Source organism: Meriones unguiculatus, chromosome 15 (assembly GCF_030254825.1).
Source record: "Meriones unguiculatus strain TT.TT164.6M chromosome 15, Bangor_MerUng_6.1, whole genome shotgun sequence".
Lineage (NCBI taxonomy): Eukaryota > Metazoa > Chordata > Mammalia > Rodentia > Muridae > Meriones > Meriones unguiculatus.
Window position 1 is genome coordinate 41,975,042 of NC_083362.1, and position 22,505 is coordinate 41,997,546.

A 22,505-nucleotide genomic window follows, 5' to 3' on the forward strand; every position below is an offset into this window, starting at 1 on the left:
ATGACTTCCACGCTGCACTGGCTCCACACAAATGAGCTTACTTCTTGACTCTGCAGAGTTATCTGTGATCTAGGCAATCTCCAGGTGTGCCAAACCTTGAGGCTCTTACACAGCAGCACAGAAGTCTATAGTTTTAATGACCAGGAAGTATCTTGAAAGACCTCGAAGTGGCAAATAAACAATACATTCAATTAGCCAAGGAAATTTGTACCCACCAACTTCACTTTAAATGCAACTGAAGAAGAAAAACTGAAATATTGCTAAGTATCATTTTGTAATTTTTCTATATCTCCTGAAAAAACAAGCAAACAAACACAACAACAACAGAAAAAGAGAGAGAGAGAGAGAGAGAGAGAGAAAATCCTGGAGGAAAATTGTGAATAGACTGCAAAACATTGTAAGACAGAAAGTTAAATCATGAGACAGATCAGTAAGAAACAGAAGCCTACCCAGGATTTAAAAACAAACAGAATAACATCTCAGCCAAAAGAAAAAAATCCCTTCAACAAAAACCACCTTCAAGCCTATGTAACTCCAGCCTTCAAAAAGATAATGAATATGGAAGGTAATATGTGAGCTATTTGATAGTTTAATCTATTTTCAGATTAAAGTGTCAAGTTTGAAAATCATAAAACTGCAGAAGGATATGCGCAGATGAAGTTGTCACAATTAGGAAACGGCTCATTTACCACTTTTAATGCAAAGATAGAGGCCCATGAAGATTACAAGCATTTCGTTTTCTCCATCCCGAGGTGGGAAGTGAACATCCGAAGCTTTCCCGTAAAGAGGTTCTATGAAAAACTATTCTTTTGAACGTTATCAAAGGGTACACTTGATCAGGTTCTCAAACACCAAACAAGTGTTCATTTATGTCAGCCCCAGAGAACAGGGTAGAATTGTGACTTTCATAGGCCATTGACAATTTGTAGGCTACTTCCTCTATTAAAAAAAATTAAATATATAGTCTACAATTGTTTTGTCTAAGAATAAATTTAATACAGACTGGACCATATCACAACTGAAACACTAAAACATGTGACTGACCTCTATACCTGAGATTGAGCCCTGGCTAGAGCCTGAGAGCTGAAGGTATGTTAGCTGAGTGACTGTGGCTCTGAGGAAGAAATGCCTCTGCCCCAGAGTATCACTGATATGCATAAAACATACGTTTATATAATACTTTTGTCATTTAAATTCCTCTTTTATGTGGGGGAAGAGTTAGAATATAAACATTTTCTTTGAAAAATTTCAAATTGTCTATACTGTGAGTTTTGAAGTAATTCTGTGAAACTTCTGTTTGTAACAATGGCAGCTGTGACAGCTCTCAGTGACTTCCTGCCCGTGTTACATTGGCACCTGAGAATACATGTCAACAAACTCAGACAAATTCACTTTCTGTAATACAAATGAGCTCATTAATGAGTACTGAAATGGCACATTTCAATGCTTTTCTGGATTTATATTTATCATTTACAGAAGGTTAAAATAACATTACTAATATTGCCCTTTGTGCCAACAATGACTGAAGCCTTAAAATGTTCCACATATGGTCTAAATGCTGTGTGTGTGTGTGTGTGTGTGTGTGTGTGTGTGTTGTGTATGTGTATAAATATAGACCCACATTTAGAGACAACACATCAGATGTTTTGCTATACAAGTCGAAGTTAATGCTGTTGACTAGTTTCACCATCGTAATAAAAGAAAATAAAAATGAGGTTACAGCATAAAAGAGAGAAGTCTGTAAAGCAGAGGAACCAACAGCCATAAAGAATAATCATTAAAAAAATAACACTAAAAATACACTCTAGAGAGAGATCCAAGATGGCGGCACTGGGTGGCTACTGTGTCTGAGGAGCAGAACAACAGTGTTGGCACAGTGACCAAGAGACTGAACTCTGGGCTCTAAATCACCAGTAATTTTGTTTCCCAGGTGAGAGGAAACCACTCGGTGTGGGAATCAATCAGGTCACCCAGCTAAAACCTGGAAGAGTTCCTGGGTCCCGGCAGGCACTCGGTTGCCAGCCCAGCGCCACACACCTGCGTGTCCTGCTCACCTTCCCAGGCTGAACTGTAGGCACCAAAATACCAGAGAGTGGGATTTCCAATCCCTAGAAAACTCCACAGTGAAGGAAGCAAATGAGACTGACCTCAGGTCACACAGTCATTCCCTGGAAAAGGTCCTGGGGACCGGAGGTGCCCAGGCACCAGCCCAGAGACCTGCTGCGTGCCTGATTCTCCGTCACAGACAGAACTGTGGGCCCTAGGGCACCAGAGACTGGGTTTCCCTGTCCGGGAAAAAAAACCCCACAGTGAGGGAAACAGCAGATCTAAGCTTAGAGCACTCAGCCGACACCTCCCCCCCCCCCCCGAAAAGTTCTCGGGAAAAGTTCCTGGGTTCCTGCAGGCACTCAGTCACAAGCTTGCAGCCACCACTCGCCTATACCTGCATGCTCTACGCGCCACCCCAGACTGAACTGTGGACCCCCAAACACCACAGACTGGGTCTCCCTATTGAGAGGAACCCCCACAGTGGTGATGGGGGTAACATTTGGTCCAACCTTAGGACATCAGCTCCAGAAAAGTGTCTGGATCCCTACAGGCTCCAGTCTCTAGCCTCCTGCTGCATGCATGAGAGCTGTGCTCACCTGCCATTGACTACCACTTGGGTACTGGGGCATAGAGCTCCAACCTCCAGACCTACAGAAGCTGGGATCCCTGCTATCAGCCCCCACATACTGCTCCAAGGGGCATCCAGTTATCCCTAACAAACTGACCAAACTGCGGGCTCCCGGGTTTTTCAAGAAGGCTGTGCCTAGAAAACAGTGTAAGAACGACAGCAGCAGCTCACTAAATTCAGAGCAAGAAACCCAACAGCTGGGCAGCTGTCTCCAGGGCTTCTCTGGGTGAGAGAAGAGCCCTGTGACTAACAAAGACCACAGTTACCACTCAGGTCTATACTCCTGAGGTGAGCTGTGGCAATTTCTGAGAAACAGCAGTTATTCAGTGACTATACACAAAAAGGTGAGGAGGATTCCTTCAGGAAAAATCATTTTCCTACCAAGGGAGAATCCCCACCCCAGGATTCCAGGAAACACCAGAAACTAACACCCAACACCTAAGATAGCCCAATGGGTAGAGGCCAGAGTAAAAGTTCAACCAATAAAAGACAGAGCAATGTGGCAACTCCAGAACCCAGTTATCCAGGAGCAAGCAGCTCTGGATACTCCAGCATAAATGAAATTCAAGAAGATGACCTTCCATGTATGCTTATGAAGAGGATAATAGAGAAAACAAATAAAATATGTAAATAATAAGAGGAAGATAAACTCAAACAGATTATGGCCATATGTAAAGAAATGGAGGAAGCTAAAGACAAACAGATTATGGCCATCCATAAAGAAATATAGGAAGATGCAGCCAAACAGTTTGTGGCCTTTAGAGAAGAAATAATTAAATCACTGAAAGAAATAAAAGAAACAGAGGAATGTTCAAACAAACAGCTGAAGGAATTGAAGGAAAAACAGGAAAATATAGTTAGAAAGGTGAAGGAAATCAACAAAATGGCTCAAGATCTAAAAATAAAATTGGAAAAATTAAAGAAAACACAAATGGAGGAAATCATGGAAAGGAAGAATCTAGGGAAGAAAACAGGAACTACAGAGGTAAGCATAACCAACAGACTACAAGAGATGGAAGAAAGAATCTCAGGTGTGGAAGATACAATGGAAGAAATTGATGTATCTGTTAAAGAAAATGTTAAATCTAAAAAATTCCTGATAGACCGTCCAAGAAATCCAAGAAACATGAAAAGACAAAACCTAAGAATAATAGCAATAGAGGAAAAAGAAGATTCATTCCTCCAATGCCCAGAAAATATTTTCAACAAAATCATAGAAGAAAACTTCCCCAACTTAAAGGAGAGGCCTATAAGAATACAAGAGGATGATCCTTTCTAGTTCCCACCATTTACCTGCAAATTTCATGATTTCCTTATTTTTCATTGCTGAGGAACATTCCATTGTTATAGATGTACCACAATTTCTGCATCCATTCTTCAGTTGAGGGGCATGTGGGCTGTTTCCAGCATCTAGCTATTACAAATGAAGCTTCTACAAACTAATCAAGAGAGAGGACCCTGACTAAAATGCTCAATCCCCACCCCGAAAGGCAAAGAGGAAGGACATCAGAAAAAGAAGAAAACAGGAAACAAGTTAGGAACCTGCCACAGAGGGCCTCTGAAAGGCTCTGCCCTGCAGACTATCAAAGCAGATGCTGAGACTTATGCATGGAATCTTATGAAAGAAGTGGGAAATAGTAAGATCTGGAGAGGACAGGGAACTCCACAAGGAGAGCAACAGAACCAGAAAATTTGAACACAGGGGTCTTTCCAGAGACTCATACTCCAACCAAGTACCATGCATGGAGATAACCTAGAACCCCTGCACAGATGTAGCCCATGGCAGTTTAGTGTCCAAGTAGGTTCCACAGTAATGGGAAGAGGGACTGCCTCTGACATAATCTGATTGGCCTGCTCTTTGATCACCAACCCCTGATGGGGGAGCAGCCTTACCAGGCCACAGAAGATGACAATGCAGCCACTCCTGATGAGATCTGATAGACTAGGTTCAGAAGGAAGGAGAGGAAGACTTCCCCTATCAGTGGACTTGGGGAGGGGCATGCGTGAAGAAGGGGGAGGGAAGGTCTGATTAGGAGGGGAGGAGGAAGGGGTTTATGGGAGGATACAAAGTGAATAAAGTGTAATTAATAAAAGTTAAAATATACTACAAAATAAAAAGACACAGACTAACAGACTGGGTATATAAACAAGATCCAACAATCTGTGGCATACAAGAAACACACCTAAGTCACAAAGATAGACATTACCTGAGAGAAAAAGATTTGGAAGACAGTTTTCCAAGCAAATGGACCCAAGAAGCAAGCAGGAGTAGCCATTCTAATATCTAATAAAACAGATTTTTTAACCAAAATTAATCAAAAGAGATGGGGAAGGTCTTTTCATCAAAGAAAAATTCAACCAAGAAGACATGACAATTCTGAACATCAATGACCCAAATACAAGAGCACCCACAATTGTAAAAGAAACATTAATAAAACTGAAAATACACAAAGATTCCCATACATTAATAGTGGGAGACTTCAACACCCCACTCTCAACAAAGGACAGGCCAACAAAACAGAAATTAAACAAAGAAACATTATCTCCAACAGAGGTCATGAACCAAATAGACCTAAGAGACATCTACAGAACCTTTCACCCAAACACAAAAGAATTTACCTTTTTCTCAGCGCCTCATGGAACCTTCTCCAAAATAGACTGCATAGTTGGTCACAAAGCAAGCCTCAACAGATACAAGAATACTGAAATAATCCCTTGTATCTATCTGACCACCATGGACTAAAGCTGGACCTCAACAACAACAGAAATAGCAAAAAGCCTACACACACATGGAAACTGAACAACTTGCTACTCAATGACAGCTGGGTCAGTGAAGAAATGAAGAAAAAGTTGAAGTCTTCCTAGAATTCAATGAAAATGAAGGCACAACATACCCAAACGTATGGGACACAATGAAAGCAGTGCTAAGAGGAAAGTTCCTAGCACTAAATGCCTTCAAGAAGAAATTCAAAACATCTCATTCAAGCAACTTAATGGCTCACCTAAAAGTCCTAGAAAAAAGAAGAAGAAGAAGAAGAAGAAGAAGAAGAAGAAGAAGAAGAAGAAGAAGAAGAAGAAGAAGAAGAAGACGACCAAAGAGGAGTAGAGGGCTGGAAATAATCAAACTCAGGGCTGAAATCAATCAATTAGAAACAAATAAAACAATTCAAAGAATCAATGAAACTAAGAGCTGGTTCTTTGAGAAAATCAACAAGATAGACAAATCCTTAGCCAAACTAACTAAAAGGCAAAAAGACACCATCCAAATCAACAAAATCAAAAATGAAAAGGGGGACATAACAACAGACACTGAGGAAATCCAAACAATCATTAGGTCCTACTTCAAAAGCCTATATGCCACAAAACTTGAAAATCTAAATGAAATGGACAATTTTCTTGATTGATTCCACTTTCCAAAGCTGAATCAAGAACAGGTAAATCAATTAAATAGTCCTATATCCCCTAAGGAAATAGAAGCTGTCATCAAAATCTCCCATCCAAAAAACTCCCAGGGCCAGATGGTTTCAGCACAGAATTCTACCAGACCTTCAAAGAAGTGCTAACACCAATACTCTTCAAACAATTCCTTAAAATAGAAACAGAAGGAACATTACCAAACTCATTCTATGAAGCCACAGTCACCTTGATACGTAAACCTCACAAAAAAACAACAAAAAAAGAGAATTTCAGGCCAATCTCCCTTATGAATATTGATGCAAAAATACTCAACAAAATACTTGCAAATTGAATACAAGAACACATCAAAGATATTATCCACTATGACCAAGTAGGCTTCATCCCAGGTATGCAGGGGTGGTTCAATATAAAAAAATCCATCAATGTGATCCACCATATAAACACACTGAAAGAAAAAGGCCACATGATAATCTCCTTAGATGCTGAAAAACAATTTGACAAAATCCAACATTCATTTCTGTTTAAAGTCCTGGAAGGATCAGGGATACAAGGCACATACCTAAACATAGTAAAGGCAATATGCAGCGAGCCTGTAGCCAACATCAAACTAAACGGAGAGAAACTTAAAGCAATCCCACTGAAATCAGGGACAAGGCAAGGCTGTCCACTCTCTCCATATCTCTTCAACATAGTTCTTGAAGTCCTTGCTAGAGTAATAAGACAATTGAAGGAGATCAGGGGGATACAAATTGGAAAGGAAGAAGTCAAATTATCACTATTTGCAGATGATATGATAGTATACATAAGTGACCCCCAAAATTCTACCAGGGAGCTCCTACAGCTGATAAAAACCTTCAGCAAAATGGCTGGATACAAAGTCAACTAAAAAAAAATCAGTAGCCCTCCTGTATACAAAAGACAAAAGGGCTGAGAAAGAAACAACACCCTTCAAAATAGCCACAAAGGACATAAAGAACTTTGGTGTGATTCTATCCAAGCAAGTCAAAGACTTGTATGAAAAAAAAAACAACTTTTAGTCTCCAAAGAAAAAAATAGAAAAGGTATCAGGAGATGGAAAGATCTCCTGTGCTCATGGCTTGGCAGCATTAATATAGTAAAAATGTCCATCCTACCAAAAGCAATCTACAGATTCAATGAAATTCCCATCAAATTACCAACACAATTCTTTACAGACCTTGAAAGAAAAATTCTCAACTTCATATGGAATAACAAAAAACACAGAATTGCTAAAACAATCCTCTACAATAAAAGATCTTCTGGAGGTATCTCCATCCCTGATCTCAAGCTGTACTATAGACAACAGTAATAAAAACTGCATGGTACTGGCATAGAAACAGAATGGTGGATCAATGGAATCGAATAGAAGACCCAGAAATAAACCATCACCCATCAGAATGGCTAATCAAAAACTCAAGCGACAACACATGCTGGAGAGGTTGTGGAGAAAGGGGAACCCTCCTTCATTGCTGGTGGAAATGTAAACTTGTACAAACATTTTGGAAATCAATCTGGCACTTTCTCAGACAATTAGGAATAGTGCTACCTTCTAGGCATATATCCAAAAGATGCTCAAGTATACAACAAGGACGTTTGCTCAACCATGTTTGTAGCAGCTTTATTTGTAGTAGCCAAAAGCTGGAAACAACCCAGATACCCCTCAGTTGAGAAATAAATACAGAAATTGTAGTACATTTACACAATGGAATACTATTCAGCAATTAAAAACAAAGTTATCGTGAAATTTGCAGGCAAATGGTGGGGTCTAGAAAAGATCATCCTGAGTGAGGTATCCTAGAAGCAGAAAGACACATTTTGTATATACTCACATATAAGTGGATATTACACATATAATATAGGATAATCATACTAAAATCTGTACATCTAAGGAAGCTAATCAAGAAGGAGTACCCTGTGTAAGATGCTCAATCTTCATTCAGAAAGGCAAAGGAGATGGACTTAGGAAGAGGGAGAAAACAGGGAACAGGACACAGAGGGCCTCTGAAAGACTCTGCCCAGCAGGGTATCAAAGCAGAAGTTGAGTCTCATAGCCAACCTTTGGGCAGAGTGCAGGGAATCTTATGAAAGAAGGGGGAGATAGTAAGATCCAGAGGATACATGAACTCCACAAGAACAGAACCAAGAAATCTGGGCACAGGGGTCTTGTCTGTGACTGATACTCCAAACAAGGACCATGCATGGAGATAACTTAGAACCCCTGCACAGAAGTAGCCCATGGCAGTTCAGTATCCAAGAGGGTTCCCTAGTAATGGGAACAGGGGCTGTCTCTGACATGAACTGATTGGCCTGCTCTTTGATCACCTCCCTTTGAGGGGGGAGCAGCTTTACCAGGCCACAGAGGAAGACAAAGAAGCCAGTGCTGATGAGATCTGATAGACTAGGGTCAGATGGAAGGGGAGGAGGACCTCCCTATCATTGGACTTGAGGAGGGGCATAGGAGAAGAAGAGGGAGGGTGGGTGGGATTGGGAGGGGATGGAGGAGAGGGTTACAGCTAGAATTCAAAGTGAATAAACTGTAATTAATAAAAATAAAATTAAAATTAAAAAAAGAGAGGAGAAATAATCAAAACTAAGGATATATATGAAGGAGGCTAATAAAACCACCTCTAGTTTGTAAGCCAATGAAAAACGCAATGAAGGCTGGTTGGTGGGGGCACAAGTCTTTAATCCCAGCACCTTCAAGGCAGGGCAGAGGCAGAGGCAGATTGGCAGAGAGGCAGAGGCAGAGAGGCAGAGAGGGAGAGAGGCAGAGAGGCAGAGAGGCAGAGAGGCAGTGGCAGAGAGGCAGAGGCAGAGGCAGAGGCAGGCAGATCTCTTAGTTAAAGGCCTGCTTGGTCTACAGAGTTCCAGGTTAGCCAGGGCTACAGAGAGACATCCTGTTTAAAACAAAGCAAAACAACAACAGCTCTCCCTGTGCCACACACACACTTAAAAGGAAAAAAAAAAAAAGCGGGGGTGGGGAAGGAGTTTGAATAGAAGTACACCTGCATGGGTGACCAATGGGCCTTCCTGAAGATATGGGTTATTAAAAATCTCAGTGACAGGCACAGCTTACCTCCTTACAAGTTACTAGTTAGTGAGGCCCCAGAGCCACCAAAACAATACAGGTTTTATGACAGCCAATTTACCATTGGTTGTCCATAGATACCACAAACTTCAGTTGCCTAAGGCACTCTTATACTAACCAGGAAATTACTCCTGCTAGCTAGCTCTCATAGTTCTGCAAGGTGCTTTGAAGGCTGATGAAACCACCAATAGCCTTACCCAGCACTGCAGCTTGCATGTTGCAATAGGACCAACAGGCAAGGTATGTCCACTGGTGCAATAATGGCAAGGCAGTTTCTGAGGGAAACCAACCACAAGAAAGGAAGAAAGAAAGAAAGAAAGAAAGAAAGAAAGGAAGGAAGGAAGGAAGGAAGGAAGGAAGGAAGGAAGGAAGGAAGGAAGGAAATAAACACACTCTGTTAGCTATTTATTAACCCAGATGCTTCAATAAACACAGATTCAGTTTGGGGAATCCATTCAAAGGGAGCTGGATTACTCCTGCAGATTCCTCCATCCACCCTGAGTCTCCGAAGAAAGACAACGTCGACCGGGCTGTGTGGAGAGCAGCTGATGAGAGCTGCTCGGAAAGCCCACACTTACCTTGTCTGGCCTCAAGCAACGAATAATAAGCATCCTCTGAAAGTCATCTGTTTTATTCTCCCATTCTTCTGGGAACAGCTCATGGTGCGGCTCCTAAAATTAGAAAGCGTAAGTCAAGGTTAAAGATTATTTCTAAAAGTAATATTATTTATAAATAAGCATAGTCTTAGAGAAGACATATAATTCCTGAAATCAGAACATTTGTATAAATTTTCTTTTATTTAAGCCAACATGTATACACTTGAAATTTCAGAACAAGCTATGTGGTTTCTCTCATGACTCAAAATGGTGAATGCAATTGCAATTTTAAACTAAAAAGAAATACTCACAAAAAAAGATGTTTTTTTCCTAATAAATATTTTCGTTAGCAACAAGGAGAAATACAAAGCAGACCCACCCCAAATGAATGAATTCAGTCTCACCATCGTGTAGGGCAGGCAGCCAGGTACAATATTGGTAAGGTCAGCTGTCAGCCTCTCTCTGCTCTGTCTATAGACACCTGGATCTAACCAGCTACCCGTTATCCTCAAGAACAGTAAACATCGAAAGAGCAGAAACAAAGGAGTAAAAAGTAGTAACTGGAAAGGGAAAAAAATTTTAACCTTTGTACCAGAGCAAAGCTGAAAAAAGGCAGGCATTACTTCTTCTCTCAAAAGGGAAACAAACTGCATTACAGCACATGTGAACTTTCAGATCTAATTAGACAATCAGGGTTTCATCAAAATTGTTTTGAAACACCAGTTTTCCCCTTTCCTCCAATGATAAAAGTATTCATGAGTTATATTCTGCATTCAGAAAATCGAAACAGTTGTTTGATAAAATTTTAATTTATCTCCTATAATGATTGCTCAAATCTAAACTGAAGATGGAAAAAAAAAAACTTGCTATGGAAATTCAGCAAAACATTTTTAAAGACCTTGCAGCTCAAAGTTTATCTTTTTATATGGCAAGGAGTTTGGGGAGAATCAGAAACAGGACCATTGTCTTAGAAGGCTGGGATAACAGCCACCGAGATGTGTATTTTAACAGAGGATCAGTAGTTGAAAGTTTTTTGTTAAGTTTCAAGCCCTGATAAATGGCTGAAGTTCCTACTTTACAAATCAAAGCAGGTCTGACCTTAGTTTCTCCCAGCACCCTTCAAACCCTACCTGTTACAGGGTAAGGCTAGCATACCCCGCCCTCAACTCTCTCTAGCCCAGGAGCTCAGCTACCTTCCAAACAAGGGCTCTTTCCTACACAATCCAGACATTTTGGTTACCTGCCCCTTTTTTGTACCTTTGGCCTCCTAGCTATTCCTCCTGGTCTTTCTCTCTCCTGTCTCCCTTCCCCTCCTCTTCTCCTCATATGGCTCAGGGTTATGACTGCTCTTGACTCTCCAGATCCCTCTGCCTCTGGCTATGCTCTCCCTCATGTCTATAATAAGCTTTCTCCTCCACCATACCTAGGAGCAGTCACGGCCTTTCCTTTCCTTTCCTTTTTATTACTTTTTTTTTTCATTTACTTATAAAATCTTGCTTTTATACAAAGGTAAAGATGTGTTATTTAACAGTATCTTGTAAACTTTAAAATCTTTGGAAAAAGAATAGAGGTGAAAACACACCAAACTGTCATATACTTTCTTCCACCCGTCCTTTAAGTGCATAAACTCTTTCCGAATGGTCTTGAAGGCAGGTAAGTCATCTAGTCGGCAGATTTCATCCCAGGACTTTTGAGGGAGCCATGGGCAAGGGTTGGTATAAGGGTTGTCCAGCCCAATGCCACCCGTGAGCAGAAATCTCCACTCTAGCTTGTTAATCTGTGGAAAACAAACATTCCAGAGAGTCGTGCAGAAAATATTTCTAGTGATTTTACAGCCATTGCAAAAGGGTAAAGTTCCTTTTAGATTCTTATGAAATTCCACAGCTAATATGGCCTTCTATTTAGTCACAAAAAAATCCAGCTACTGAATATGACTAGTTAAAAAAATAGTTCCGCTTAAATAGCTACTTTTTGATCATTTTCTCCAGAATTACTAGCTTAAACATGAAGGCCTGAATATATACTACTTGAATAATATATGTTCTTCAAAATGGATGCTTACAATCCTAAATATTGGCTTTGAAAAATCAAAGCCAGCAATCCACCATCCTTTCATTTATTTCTATAAAATATAACGAGTTACTGTTACAAGAAAAATATTTTTCCTAATTCCATCAAGATATGAAATTCTACCAGTCTTAAATACATAAATGTATAAAAAGACTATTCTTGCTTCTTTTTCATTTGTAAAGTACTTCCTATCTCTTAGATAAAGGGAATTTAAAGGACACAGAAAATCTTAGACACTGTACACCCTTGGGCCCATCTTCCTATAACAATAGGATCGGAGCTCCTACAAACTGAGCCCTTACTGACCTCATTGTCGTGTATCAGCAGGTTCACAGTGAGACAGAAGGAAAACAGCATCTTGTCCTTTTCAAAGAGTGACCGGCACACGTTGACATAGAGTGAGTAAGTGAAGTGATCCTTGAGAATCTGAAGCCTAAAAGCCAACACAGGCAAAGAAGAGGAAACACAGGCATGAAGACAATGCTGAGCTTGCTTAGGACAGACTGTTAGATGTGTGTGTTAACGATTTCTGTCAGTACCCACCCAAAGATCTTCACTCCTTGGGTTCACCAATTTGAGAGTTAGACAAGGTAGAAGAATTTGAATTGAATTGCATATTACTGTTGGCTGATCTTTTTTTTTTAACTTAATCATAAGAAAGGAAGAAAGAAAGAAAGAAAGAAAGAAAGAAAGAAAGAAGAAAGAGAAAAAAAGGAAGGAAGGAATGGAAAGAAGGAAGGAAGAAGGAAGGGAAGGAAGGAAGGAAGGAAGAAAGAGAGAGAGAGAGAGAGAAAGAAAGAAAGAAAGAAAGAAAGAAAGAAAGAAAGAAAGAGAGAAAGAGAGAAGGTGTCAGGAGTACCACAAGAAGATCGACAGAGCCAATTAACCACGGCTTAGAGGGGCTTGCAGAGACTGAAGCACTAACCAAGGACCACGCATGGACTGGATCTAGGCCCCTTACACAGATGTAGCAGATGGGCAGCTCAGCTTCAAGTGTGTTCTCTAGTAAGGGGAGCTCGGGATGTCCCTAACATAGACTCTGTTGCCTACTTTCTGATCACCCCCCGCCCCCAATTGAGGCTGCCTAGCCAGGCCACCAGGGAAGATGATGTGCTCATAGTCCTGATTTGACTTAATGAGCTTGGGGGGGGGAGACTCCTTTTCTGAGGAATAGAGGAGGGGGATTGAGGAAGAGAAAGGAAGGATGGGAACAGAAGAGGAGGAGGGAAGAAGCTACAATTAGGACATAAAGTGAATAAATAATTTTAAAAATGGAAAAAAAGTGCTTGGCATCTTAAGCCATTAAAAAATTTACAGACTTTTAAACTACAAAGTATTGTATTAGGAGGCAAAATTTGACCTCTTTATAAAGTGAACACTTAACAAATATTTTATACTATATTAAATGAATAAAACTAATAACTTGTATTAAATAAATGGCAAAGCCTAATGCTGTGCTAGAGTGCACATGACTCTCTCAAAACTAGAACAATCAGTAGATATGATTAAATTACATTTCTCTTTGCTACCGAGAGAAAACATGATCATAGGAATAATCAGTGTAGTGTGTATGAGCTACATCCGTAATAATTCCTAATGTCAATACAATGTTGCATTCACTTTAATATAACTAGTACATGAAATATCCCTGAAATCAAAAATTTTAAATACGTTTATTGCATCGACATACAAACTATAATTTTAACCTATGTTAACAGAAAACATTTGTAGGGAGCTAAAGACCCAACATAGACTGATGGCTCAGACCCTCTAAACAGACCAGTCATCTGAGGGAAAAACAACATAGTTTATTAGTATTCAAAATTATGCTGGTATTTCTTAAAGAAATAAGGAAAAAATATCTACCCATCTGTGACAAGATCTTAGCTATTTTTGGACTACTGTCCTTGAATTTGACTCGTCCTAATGGTGTTTTGTTTTCATTTTTCCTCTTGCACATTTCTGTAACTATTTTACCCCAACAGCACTGTCATCCAGAGAATGACAACAAATGGATGCATCATATTTCTACCTGAGAATTCTGGGAAAAAAAGACAGTGTGGTAAGATGGAAGTAACTGAAATATAGTTGAGTTTTAGATTTAAAATAATCATTCTACTCCTGTTTCCACTGTCCTGTCAACAGATCTTTTCATACATGAGACCTGTTTGTCCTGTAGTAGGATAATTCATTACTACAAGTGACTTAGAAGTGGTCTTCCTGAAACAGAGGTAAGGTGTAGACTCCAAGACAAGTTTTCTCTGGTAGATAAGAACAAGGGGAAATTAACTTAATGATCAAAATGCCAAAGCGGAGGGAACAGACCTCCTACACTGCTAGCAGCCTGAGGCGCCCCCTTGTTTTGTTTGTTTGTTTGTTTTGTTGTTGTTTTTAAAGTTTACTTTTATTAACTCAAAATTATCTCTTTACTCTTTGCATCCTTGCATTCCCAAATAGTTTTCCTAGTAGAAATGGCAAATGCCTTTTTAAAAAATACTTTAAAAAATAAATAGCTTCAGATTTCAGGCTCAGAGAACCAGCTTGGCTTCACTGATTCTTTGTAGTATTCTTTTTGTTTTTAATTAATTTATTTTTTATCTCTTTTTATTTTTATTAATTACAGTTTATTCACTTTGTATCCCCCCTGTATCTCCCTCCCATCTCCCCTCCCAATCCCAACTTCCCTCCCCCTTCTCCACTCATGTCACTCCCCAAGTCTACTGATAGGGGAGGTCTTTCTCTCCTTCATTCTGATCCTAGTCTATCAGGTCTCATCAGGAGTGGCTGTACTGTCTTCCTCTGAGAGGGCCCCTGAAAGGCTCTGCCCTGAAGGGTATCAAAGCAGATGCTGAGACTCATAGCCAAACTTTGGGCAGAGTGCAGGGAATCTTATGAAAGAAATGGGAGATAGTAAGACCTGGAGGGGACAGGAGCTCCACAAGGAGAGCAACAGAACCAAAAAATCTGGGCACAGGGGTCTTTTCTGAGACTGATACTCCAAATAAGGACCATGCATGGAGATAACCTAGAACCCCTGCTCAGTTGTAGCCCATGGCAGTTCAGTGTCCAAGTGGGTTCCCTAGTAATGGGAACAGGGACTGTCTCTGACATGAACTCATTGGCCTCCTCTTTGATCACCTCCCCCTGAGAGGGGAGCAGCCTTACCAGGCCACAGAGGAAGAGGCATCCCCTGTACTGTTAGGCACCTCAGCTCCCTTGGCTGCAATGCTAAAATAAATTTAAGGAATTGCCAGTTTATAAAGCGAAGTTGGTGATTTTATTAAAAATATTTTGATAGAGGCTTACACACAAATGACTACTGAGACACTCCAGTGCTTCCCATGGGAAAGCAGGGGCCAGTAAGAGGGACCCAAGTGTAGTACAGGCTTCTCGGGGGGAGAGCAAGCAACTAACTGTCTTCGAGTCAGCCCTGTATAACTTTCTGGTGGTCCTCAAGGCGTATCTCAGGGGGTTACTGCCTTAGTGAAGGTCTCTATTTCTGGGACAAAACACCAGGACCAAAAAGCAAGTGGGGGAAGAAAGGGTTTATTTAGCTTACATTTCTACATCTATGAGAGACACCTGAGGTGGCTCCTAAGCTGCCTTTAGTGGGAGAATCTGATGAGGTAAAAGCAGGAGTCACTGGTGCTGCGCGAGCAGTTTAGCGCACATCTTCATAATGGGCTTTCTGGTACAATTCTAGAAAATGGCGCATGACAGCGGGAAAGGAAAAAGGCTGTGAGTGGTCGTTAGCCGCGCTGCAGTCTCTCCTGCTTCCACCTCCTCTTCCTTCCAGCGTCCGCACAGCCCTCCCTCTCCTTAGCCTTCCTCCAAAACTAGCTGAAGCTCAGATTCAATCTCACTAGTGATAAAGTATGGTTATTCTCTCTATACTTTAGAATAGACTATACTGCATTTCAGTATTTCAGTGGGGCTATAAGACTAAAAATCATCATTCGGTGTTGGTAAGTGATATAACAATATGAGATGATTCATGTTTCTTTAATGTGGCTATATATTTAAATAAACTTAGAGGGAAGCAACTTAAATCAGGAAAATAGTTAACAGTGTGGATATTTGTATTTATTCTAACAGTGCTTATAGTACCTACAAGTCTTATCAAAACACACCTGCAACATGGTCTGTTGTGCAGCTTCTAAAAATTGTGTTACAGAAGAATAGCTATGGAAGTAAATAGACGTAGAAAGGAAACAAGAACACTGCATACACGCACTCACACGTGTGCATCTTACATATGTAGATAAAGTTGTAGTTTGACCTCTTTAATAACACAATACCCTACTTAAACCCTTTAAACTACAGTTATGTTAGTATTTCCTACATAAACACTAATGCATCAGTTTTCACAAAGAATACAAGTTTTATGGCAATTTCACAGTGTCTGCCATGACGCTCATGATATATTCTTGGTGTCACACGTAAATGGTCATGAAGCATAAGCCATCAAAAAGCAAATATGGAGTACACTTCTATACTTCAGAGGAGGAATAAAAAGGAATACTAGAGCAATACTAAGGTCAAAAAACCTGACTTTGGTGGGCAGGCTAATGTGAAGAGTCCCATGCTTCTTTGTACTTTGAGGATAGCTGAGTCTAATACTGCTAAAGTCTCACAAACGCCATATTTATCAGTAATTGGGAGATCACAAGTCATTTCTATGAGAAGTTATTCTCTCCTTAATCTTTCATCAGCAGTAGCTTTTGAATTAGAATTCTTATTTTGCTGGGGGAAAATGATCAAAAGGACCATCTAGAAGGCTCTGGGTGTGACAAGAGAGTGCATACAAATGTTTGTCCCCTGACAGTTCTATTCCATTCCATCCAGCACAGCTTTTTGGGTCGGCAAAAGCCAAGCACAGGGTGCAGGCCAGCAGACATCATTGTGGCTGTAGGCTGGAAGCCAACATTCTCAAGAGCAGAAGGGATCAATAATTTCAGGTACAGTGTCAGGTGAAGGAAATATGTAAAAATTATAGCCGAAGGGATTCTTTCTCCTGTTGAAAATAAAGAAATAATCTCCCTTTTACCTCTTTTTTCTTAGAGCCTCAAATTAAAGAATTTAATGTTTTCCAAGTATTTCCTACTCTCTGATGTTTTTAACTTTTTAAATTCCATTTATTGTTGTGTGTGTGAGAGATAAGTGTGGGCACACGCAGAGTGCACCTGTGGAGGTCACAGGAATATGTTCAGGAGTCCATTCTCTTTCCACCATGGTCCCGGGGATGGAACTCAGGTCAGGTTTGCAAAGCAAGGGTTGTTCCCTACTGAGTCATTTGGGTCAGCTGTGAAATGTATGATATTAAAAAAAAAAATCACTTCAAAACCTGGTCAGGACTTGCTTTAAGACCCAGGAAAACCATAAATGTCATCCAAGTGTCAGGAAGCCATTCCTTTGAAACATAAACCCAACTTCCCCGCAAGGGCAGGGGCTAACTTGGGTGGACTCCTTGCTTTAAGATGCAAAGTCGTCTCCCATGTGTAAGTGTGAAAAGTCTGCTCTTCCTCTTGATAAAGTTAATTTGCTAACACAGATGGTCCCCTCCCTAGGCAGGCAGAGTGAGGATGAACTAAGTGTGACTTTGTGCTTGGTTACTATAAGGGGTGAGTGAGACAGCTCTGCTTTGCAGCCTCCCTGCAGATTGCCTGGGATGCAGAGCACACTCTGGTTTAATGCTTATTCGGTTTTCAAATTTTTTTTTCTAATGCCTTTCTGGAGAGGATGCCTGGGTTAGGAAAAGATTTAAATTTTAATTAGCCTTCCCTAAAAATAGGCACACATGGATGAAAATAAAAGCGAACGAGATACTGCTCTACACAAAATGATGTGCCTGAGTCCCACGGATGAGGGGTTGAGTGTGAAATGCCATCCGCAGAGAACACATGTGGAGACTCTATTTAGACAGGCTTCTAAAACAGGCGAAACTGCTCACGGGCTGGAAACTGGACACCAGCTGCATTGGGGGAGGGAGGTCAGAGACTGCAGGGGATGAGAGGAGGTCTCTGGGATGCTGGGAGTGCTCTGTCTCAGGCTGGGTGCTACTTACACAGGGATGCTCCCTGATAAAACTTGGCTTCTGCACATTTCTGTAGGCACACTGCTATCTTCAGGAAGACTTTAAATTTGTCTGCTCTATTAGTCTTATATACTTCACATTTACAGTACTCACACATCAGGTTTTCATTGTTACAGATAAAGGATTTTAACTACAAATAAAAAGCTGTGTTTGTTTTCTACATTCTTCTCCAAACATTATAGTAAGGTAAAGGGATTTGATTTTCTAAAGAAAATCAATTAAAATTTCAAGGGCTTTGTTACCAGAATGAAAAAAAATGACACCTTGAATGAGTTCTAATTTGTTAGAAAAAAAAAAGTGAAAGATAAAAAGTGTGTTTGAAGCTTGGAATCATAATTTTTTAATCCTATATTTTAAAAAAAATGTGCATTTCAGGGGTGGTCAGAGAAATTTTCATCTTAGAATCCAGTAAACAGTTAGACTTTAAACTATATAGAAGACAACACTGTAGTGACAGTTGATTTTTTTGTTTGTTTGTTTTGTTTTGTGTTTTGTTTTTATTTTTCATTTGTTTGCTTGTTTATATTTGTTTGTTTCTTTGTTTTTTTGGTTTTATGAGACAGGGTTTCTCTGTGTAAACCTGGCTGTCCTAGAATCCTTCTTTGTAGACCAGGCTAGCCTCAAACTCCAGAGATCCACCTGCCTTTGCACAGTGCTACCACCACCTGGCTAGCCATCATGTTAAACAAGGTTGAAATTAAGAACTTCAGTGAAAAGGAACATTGTGAAACAGATGACTGAGCAGATGAGACACCCTTGCCAGGCAAGACTGACGACCTGAGTTCAAACACCGAGAGGCCATGAAGAGCTTTGTGTGGCACTGTGTGATTCCAAGAGATTGGCCTCTGCTACTCCAGGCCAGTTGGAGGATGCGGCACCACAGGACTGAACAACCAGGAAAACCAGGTGTGCTGCACCAGGGTCCTACCCTAACATACAAGCACCCCCTTCTCTTTCTCTCTCTCTCACATACACACACACATACACACACTGATGAAAATAAACACGCTGTCTCAGAACTTCAAATGCAGTGTAGAAAACAGATGTGTGTATCTAATTCAATAAAAACTTTTTAAAAGAAAGGTCACCTACAGTTTTGTTTTTCTTCAGTATTCTTCACTAACCTGAAAACTTCAAGAACTAGAAAAACTCACCCTAAACATTAGAAACAAATGCTAAACAAAACTTTTTTTTTCTCGATAACAACAAATCAAATGAGTTTTATCCTCTCATTGACTTAAAGTGAAACAAGATCTTAATATTTTTGCTTTTTATATACCAGTCAGTGGTAAATAAGATGTTTCCTGTAGACAATCATAATATAAAGAAGCTGTGTGGTTATCTGCAAGTCATAACTAGAGGAAACCGTTTCCTAGTTCTAGAATTGTACTACAGTTCTACTGAAAGAATCAATATTGGCTCAGGATACCCCAAGACCAAATTCTCAGCACAAAGGAGATTTATTTGCCCCAGAGAGACAAAGGGCAGGGAAAAAGAGACAAAGATGGGAGCTATAGGATGAGAGAGAAAAGGAAAGGAACAAGGGAGAGGAAGAAGGAGCCCTCAGGGGTGGGAGGCCTCTGGAGAGAAAAGAGGCAGACGTGGCCCACGGGCAAATCATAACTTATGTTAGGGTGAGGTGTTTAATTTTAATTGTTAATTAGGGTAGCCAAAGAGGCTTTCGATTGTTGGACTTCAGTACTTCGATAACTGGACCCTGGTAGTGAGCCTTAGGAGAAGAAGGTGGCCAAATAAGGGAACAGACCTTGGGGGTTAGCTATAGGAATGTAATCTAACAGATTTTAGCAAGGCAGAGGGACAGGGAGAAGGGCAAGGCCTGCCAGAGCCATGTTTACTGTGCTCATGGTGGCTAGAGTCCCTTCACCTAACAATTGCGTCCCAGCTAAAGTTACACATACATGCTCTGTTTCCAATTCCACAGTTTATTTATGGAAAAATGATGACTCAAGATCACTTTAGGTTCGTGGCCGCGATGTTCATGGCATCCTGAAACAATAATCAAAGCCATCATTTTCCCTAATGTAGCATTAATTAGCATTTACTTTACATACCTTTTGGTTAAGACGTCTGATTTCTCTGAATTTTCAATGGACAGAATGAAAAGGTTAATAAACCAAGTCAGCGAATACTGGTACATGGGCTCGATGTTGGCTAAGTCAGCAATAGAGAAAAACAGGATGGAAGAATGGATGGCAATGGGGCGGTAACCCATGCGGGTGTTATCAATCTTTTTCTCTGTCTCCTCAGCTACTTCCTGCTTTTGAGAGATCTCATTAGCCAAAGCCTTGGAGGAAGATAATATCTTAATCGCAGTCTCATCTTCTAATATATTGCCTTCTGAAGATGAAAGAACTTCTAAAATCTTGTCTTCTATTTCCTTTAACTGCCTGGAATGAGGCACAAAATAAGAAATGGTTTAAAAAAAATCACTTGAAATATGCAGTCTTTCCTAAGAAACAGAGACCTTGTAACCTACAGAAATGCATCATGCCGTGACAAATAACCGAAAAAGGGATGCTGTGAAATTAATTTATTATCTGTTGAAATGTCACCAAGACATTGTCTTCCCGCTCTGTCTCCCTCACTAACAATCACTCACGTGACACCCTGGGAGAAATGGGGGCGAGCCAGTCTCCTCTGCCACCCAGTGCCTCAGCTCAGAGGGAGCACAAGGCACCACTCCTTTACTTCCTGCATTTTTACAGGACTCAGAGAGTCTGCACATTCATTCACACCGTGCTCCAAAGAAAACAGGTCACCTCGGTTGCACAGTGAACACAGAAGCTTCTTTGCAGCGCCTTTGCTTGAGGAACTGAAAACCCATGCCCATATCTGCGGCAAGCCCCTGGTTCTTCCTCTGTCTGAGAAAAAGGCTCAGGCATGTCGTTTTCTAAATTAATGTAGAAATTCTGTAGGCCCTGCATGAAAAGCTTTTCCATTTGACGGAGTAGCTGGAGAAACAGCTCAGAAGAGTCAGTTGTTCTTCCAGAGGATTCAGGTTCAATTCCCAGCACTTATGTCAGGAGATCACAGTTGTCTGTAACTCCATTTCCAAGGGTTCCTATGCCATTTTCTACCTGTTTTGGCCCCTAGAGACATCCACACACATGACGCACAGACAAAAGTTTAATAAATACAGAAAAAATTAACCTTTAAAACAAATTTCCAGTTGGTATGCCCATCCAATCTAACTAAAAACCTTTAAAACAAATGCCCATTTGGTATGCATATTCAATCTAACTAAATAGATGCTTAAATGTACTTTATTATAACTACAAAGTAAGTAATAATTCTGTGTTTCACGTATTTCGAACCTTTTGTTCTCGGCTCCTTGTAGTATCAAGGCTTGCTTTTCTTCTTCGAGGTCTGGCCTTTCTCGTGCCACCACAATCCCCAAAAGCTGGTCCTGCATTCCCTCTGGAGTTATCATGAAGTTTAATAATGTGACCTACGAGTTAAAGAATGGATCTTGAAAACACATTGCTTTTTCCACTGAGAAAGCTTCTGTGTGGGTAACGAGGTTCCGTTCATTGAGCACATATTATGGCATCATATGTGTGAAAGCAAAATTCATAGAAAACACAGCCAAAGGTACAGGGATTAAAAACTCAAAAAAGTTTGTGATAGTCAGAAATCAAATACTTATAACAGTTTATTCCCAATCCAAACTGGTCTAATTTTCGATGATTCTTTAACAGTGAGATCAACAAGAACGAGGTTGGAAACAACCCTTAATACAGTATAGACTGATTCTTAATTTAGACTCCTAGAGGTGTTGTAGGAAACAATCTTGAGGGAGAAAATAGAACACAGCATTGATATGCTATGAGTGAAGTATTTTTGTGTTAATGAACCACCACCCTGCAAGAAAAAATATGGGGAAATTTGCATTTTAATAGTGCCCATCAAGGGCTGACACTCACTCCATCCAGGTACCTAATTAGTGGAGAGGTTTGTCTGGTTGTGTATGCTCATACACTGGCCACATCTTTATAATTCTCCCTTTCTTGGTTCTTCCCAACAAATATGTTAATATTCTCCAGCCCTCAGCTCAGTATTTATGTTAGGTACAAACTGCAGGGCCACGGCGTGAGACTTTGCCTTCCGGGTGAAGGTCAATGTCCTTCTTTTAGCTCTCTGGATTGTATAGAGTGTTGGTGGTTTTGCCTGGCTTGTGAGATGGGGCCACTGCCCAGGCCCACAGGTTGCCCTTTCTTCCAGATGGAAGTGCGGAGTGCTGTTGCTGATGCCATGGCTCCCTATTTTTGTCTCTGTCTTTTCAGCAGTGTGATATCTGACTGCTTTACAGTTGACATCACATTTCCCTGCCTTGGCTGGCAAGAGACTACCCCTCTGCAGGGACCTGGTTTTTGTAGGGAAATTTGCTACCTGGGGCATTAAGTGCAAAGTACCTTCCCCTGACCTCCCTAGAAAGGTGACTGACTTCTCCCACCCAAACCCAGACTCCGGCTTCATGCTAGTGTCTTCTCCATTGATCTTTTCCCTCATGTGCTCAGCCAATGC

General features: G+C 40.6%; 1 protein-coding gene across 1 annotated transcript in view; it reads right to left on the reverse strand.

The window, feature by feature from the left end:
* Positions 1 to 22,505, reverse strand: part of Dnah7 (dynein axonemal heavy chain 7) — a 253,456-nt gene that overhangs the window by 49,226 nt on the left and 181,725 nt on the right. Inside the window, exons 50-54 of the mRNA XM_060368356.1 lie at positions 21,296 to 21,429; positions 20,033 to 20,368; positions 12,173 to 12,299; positions 11,379 to 11,573; positions 9,779 to 9,871 (exon numbers count right to left, since the gene is read on the reverse strand). Of these exons, the coding sequence (XP_060224339.1) occupies positions 9,779 to 9,871; positions 11,379 to 11,573; positions 12,173 to 12,299; positions 20,033 to 20,368; positions 21,296 to 21,429 (885 nt within the window). The remainder of the gene's footprint in view (positions 1 to 9,778; positions 9,872 to 11,378; positions 11,574 to 12,172; positions 12,300 to 20,032; positions 20,369 to 21,295; positions 21,430 to 22,505) is intronic.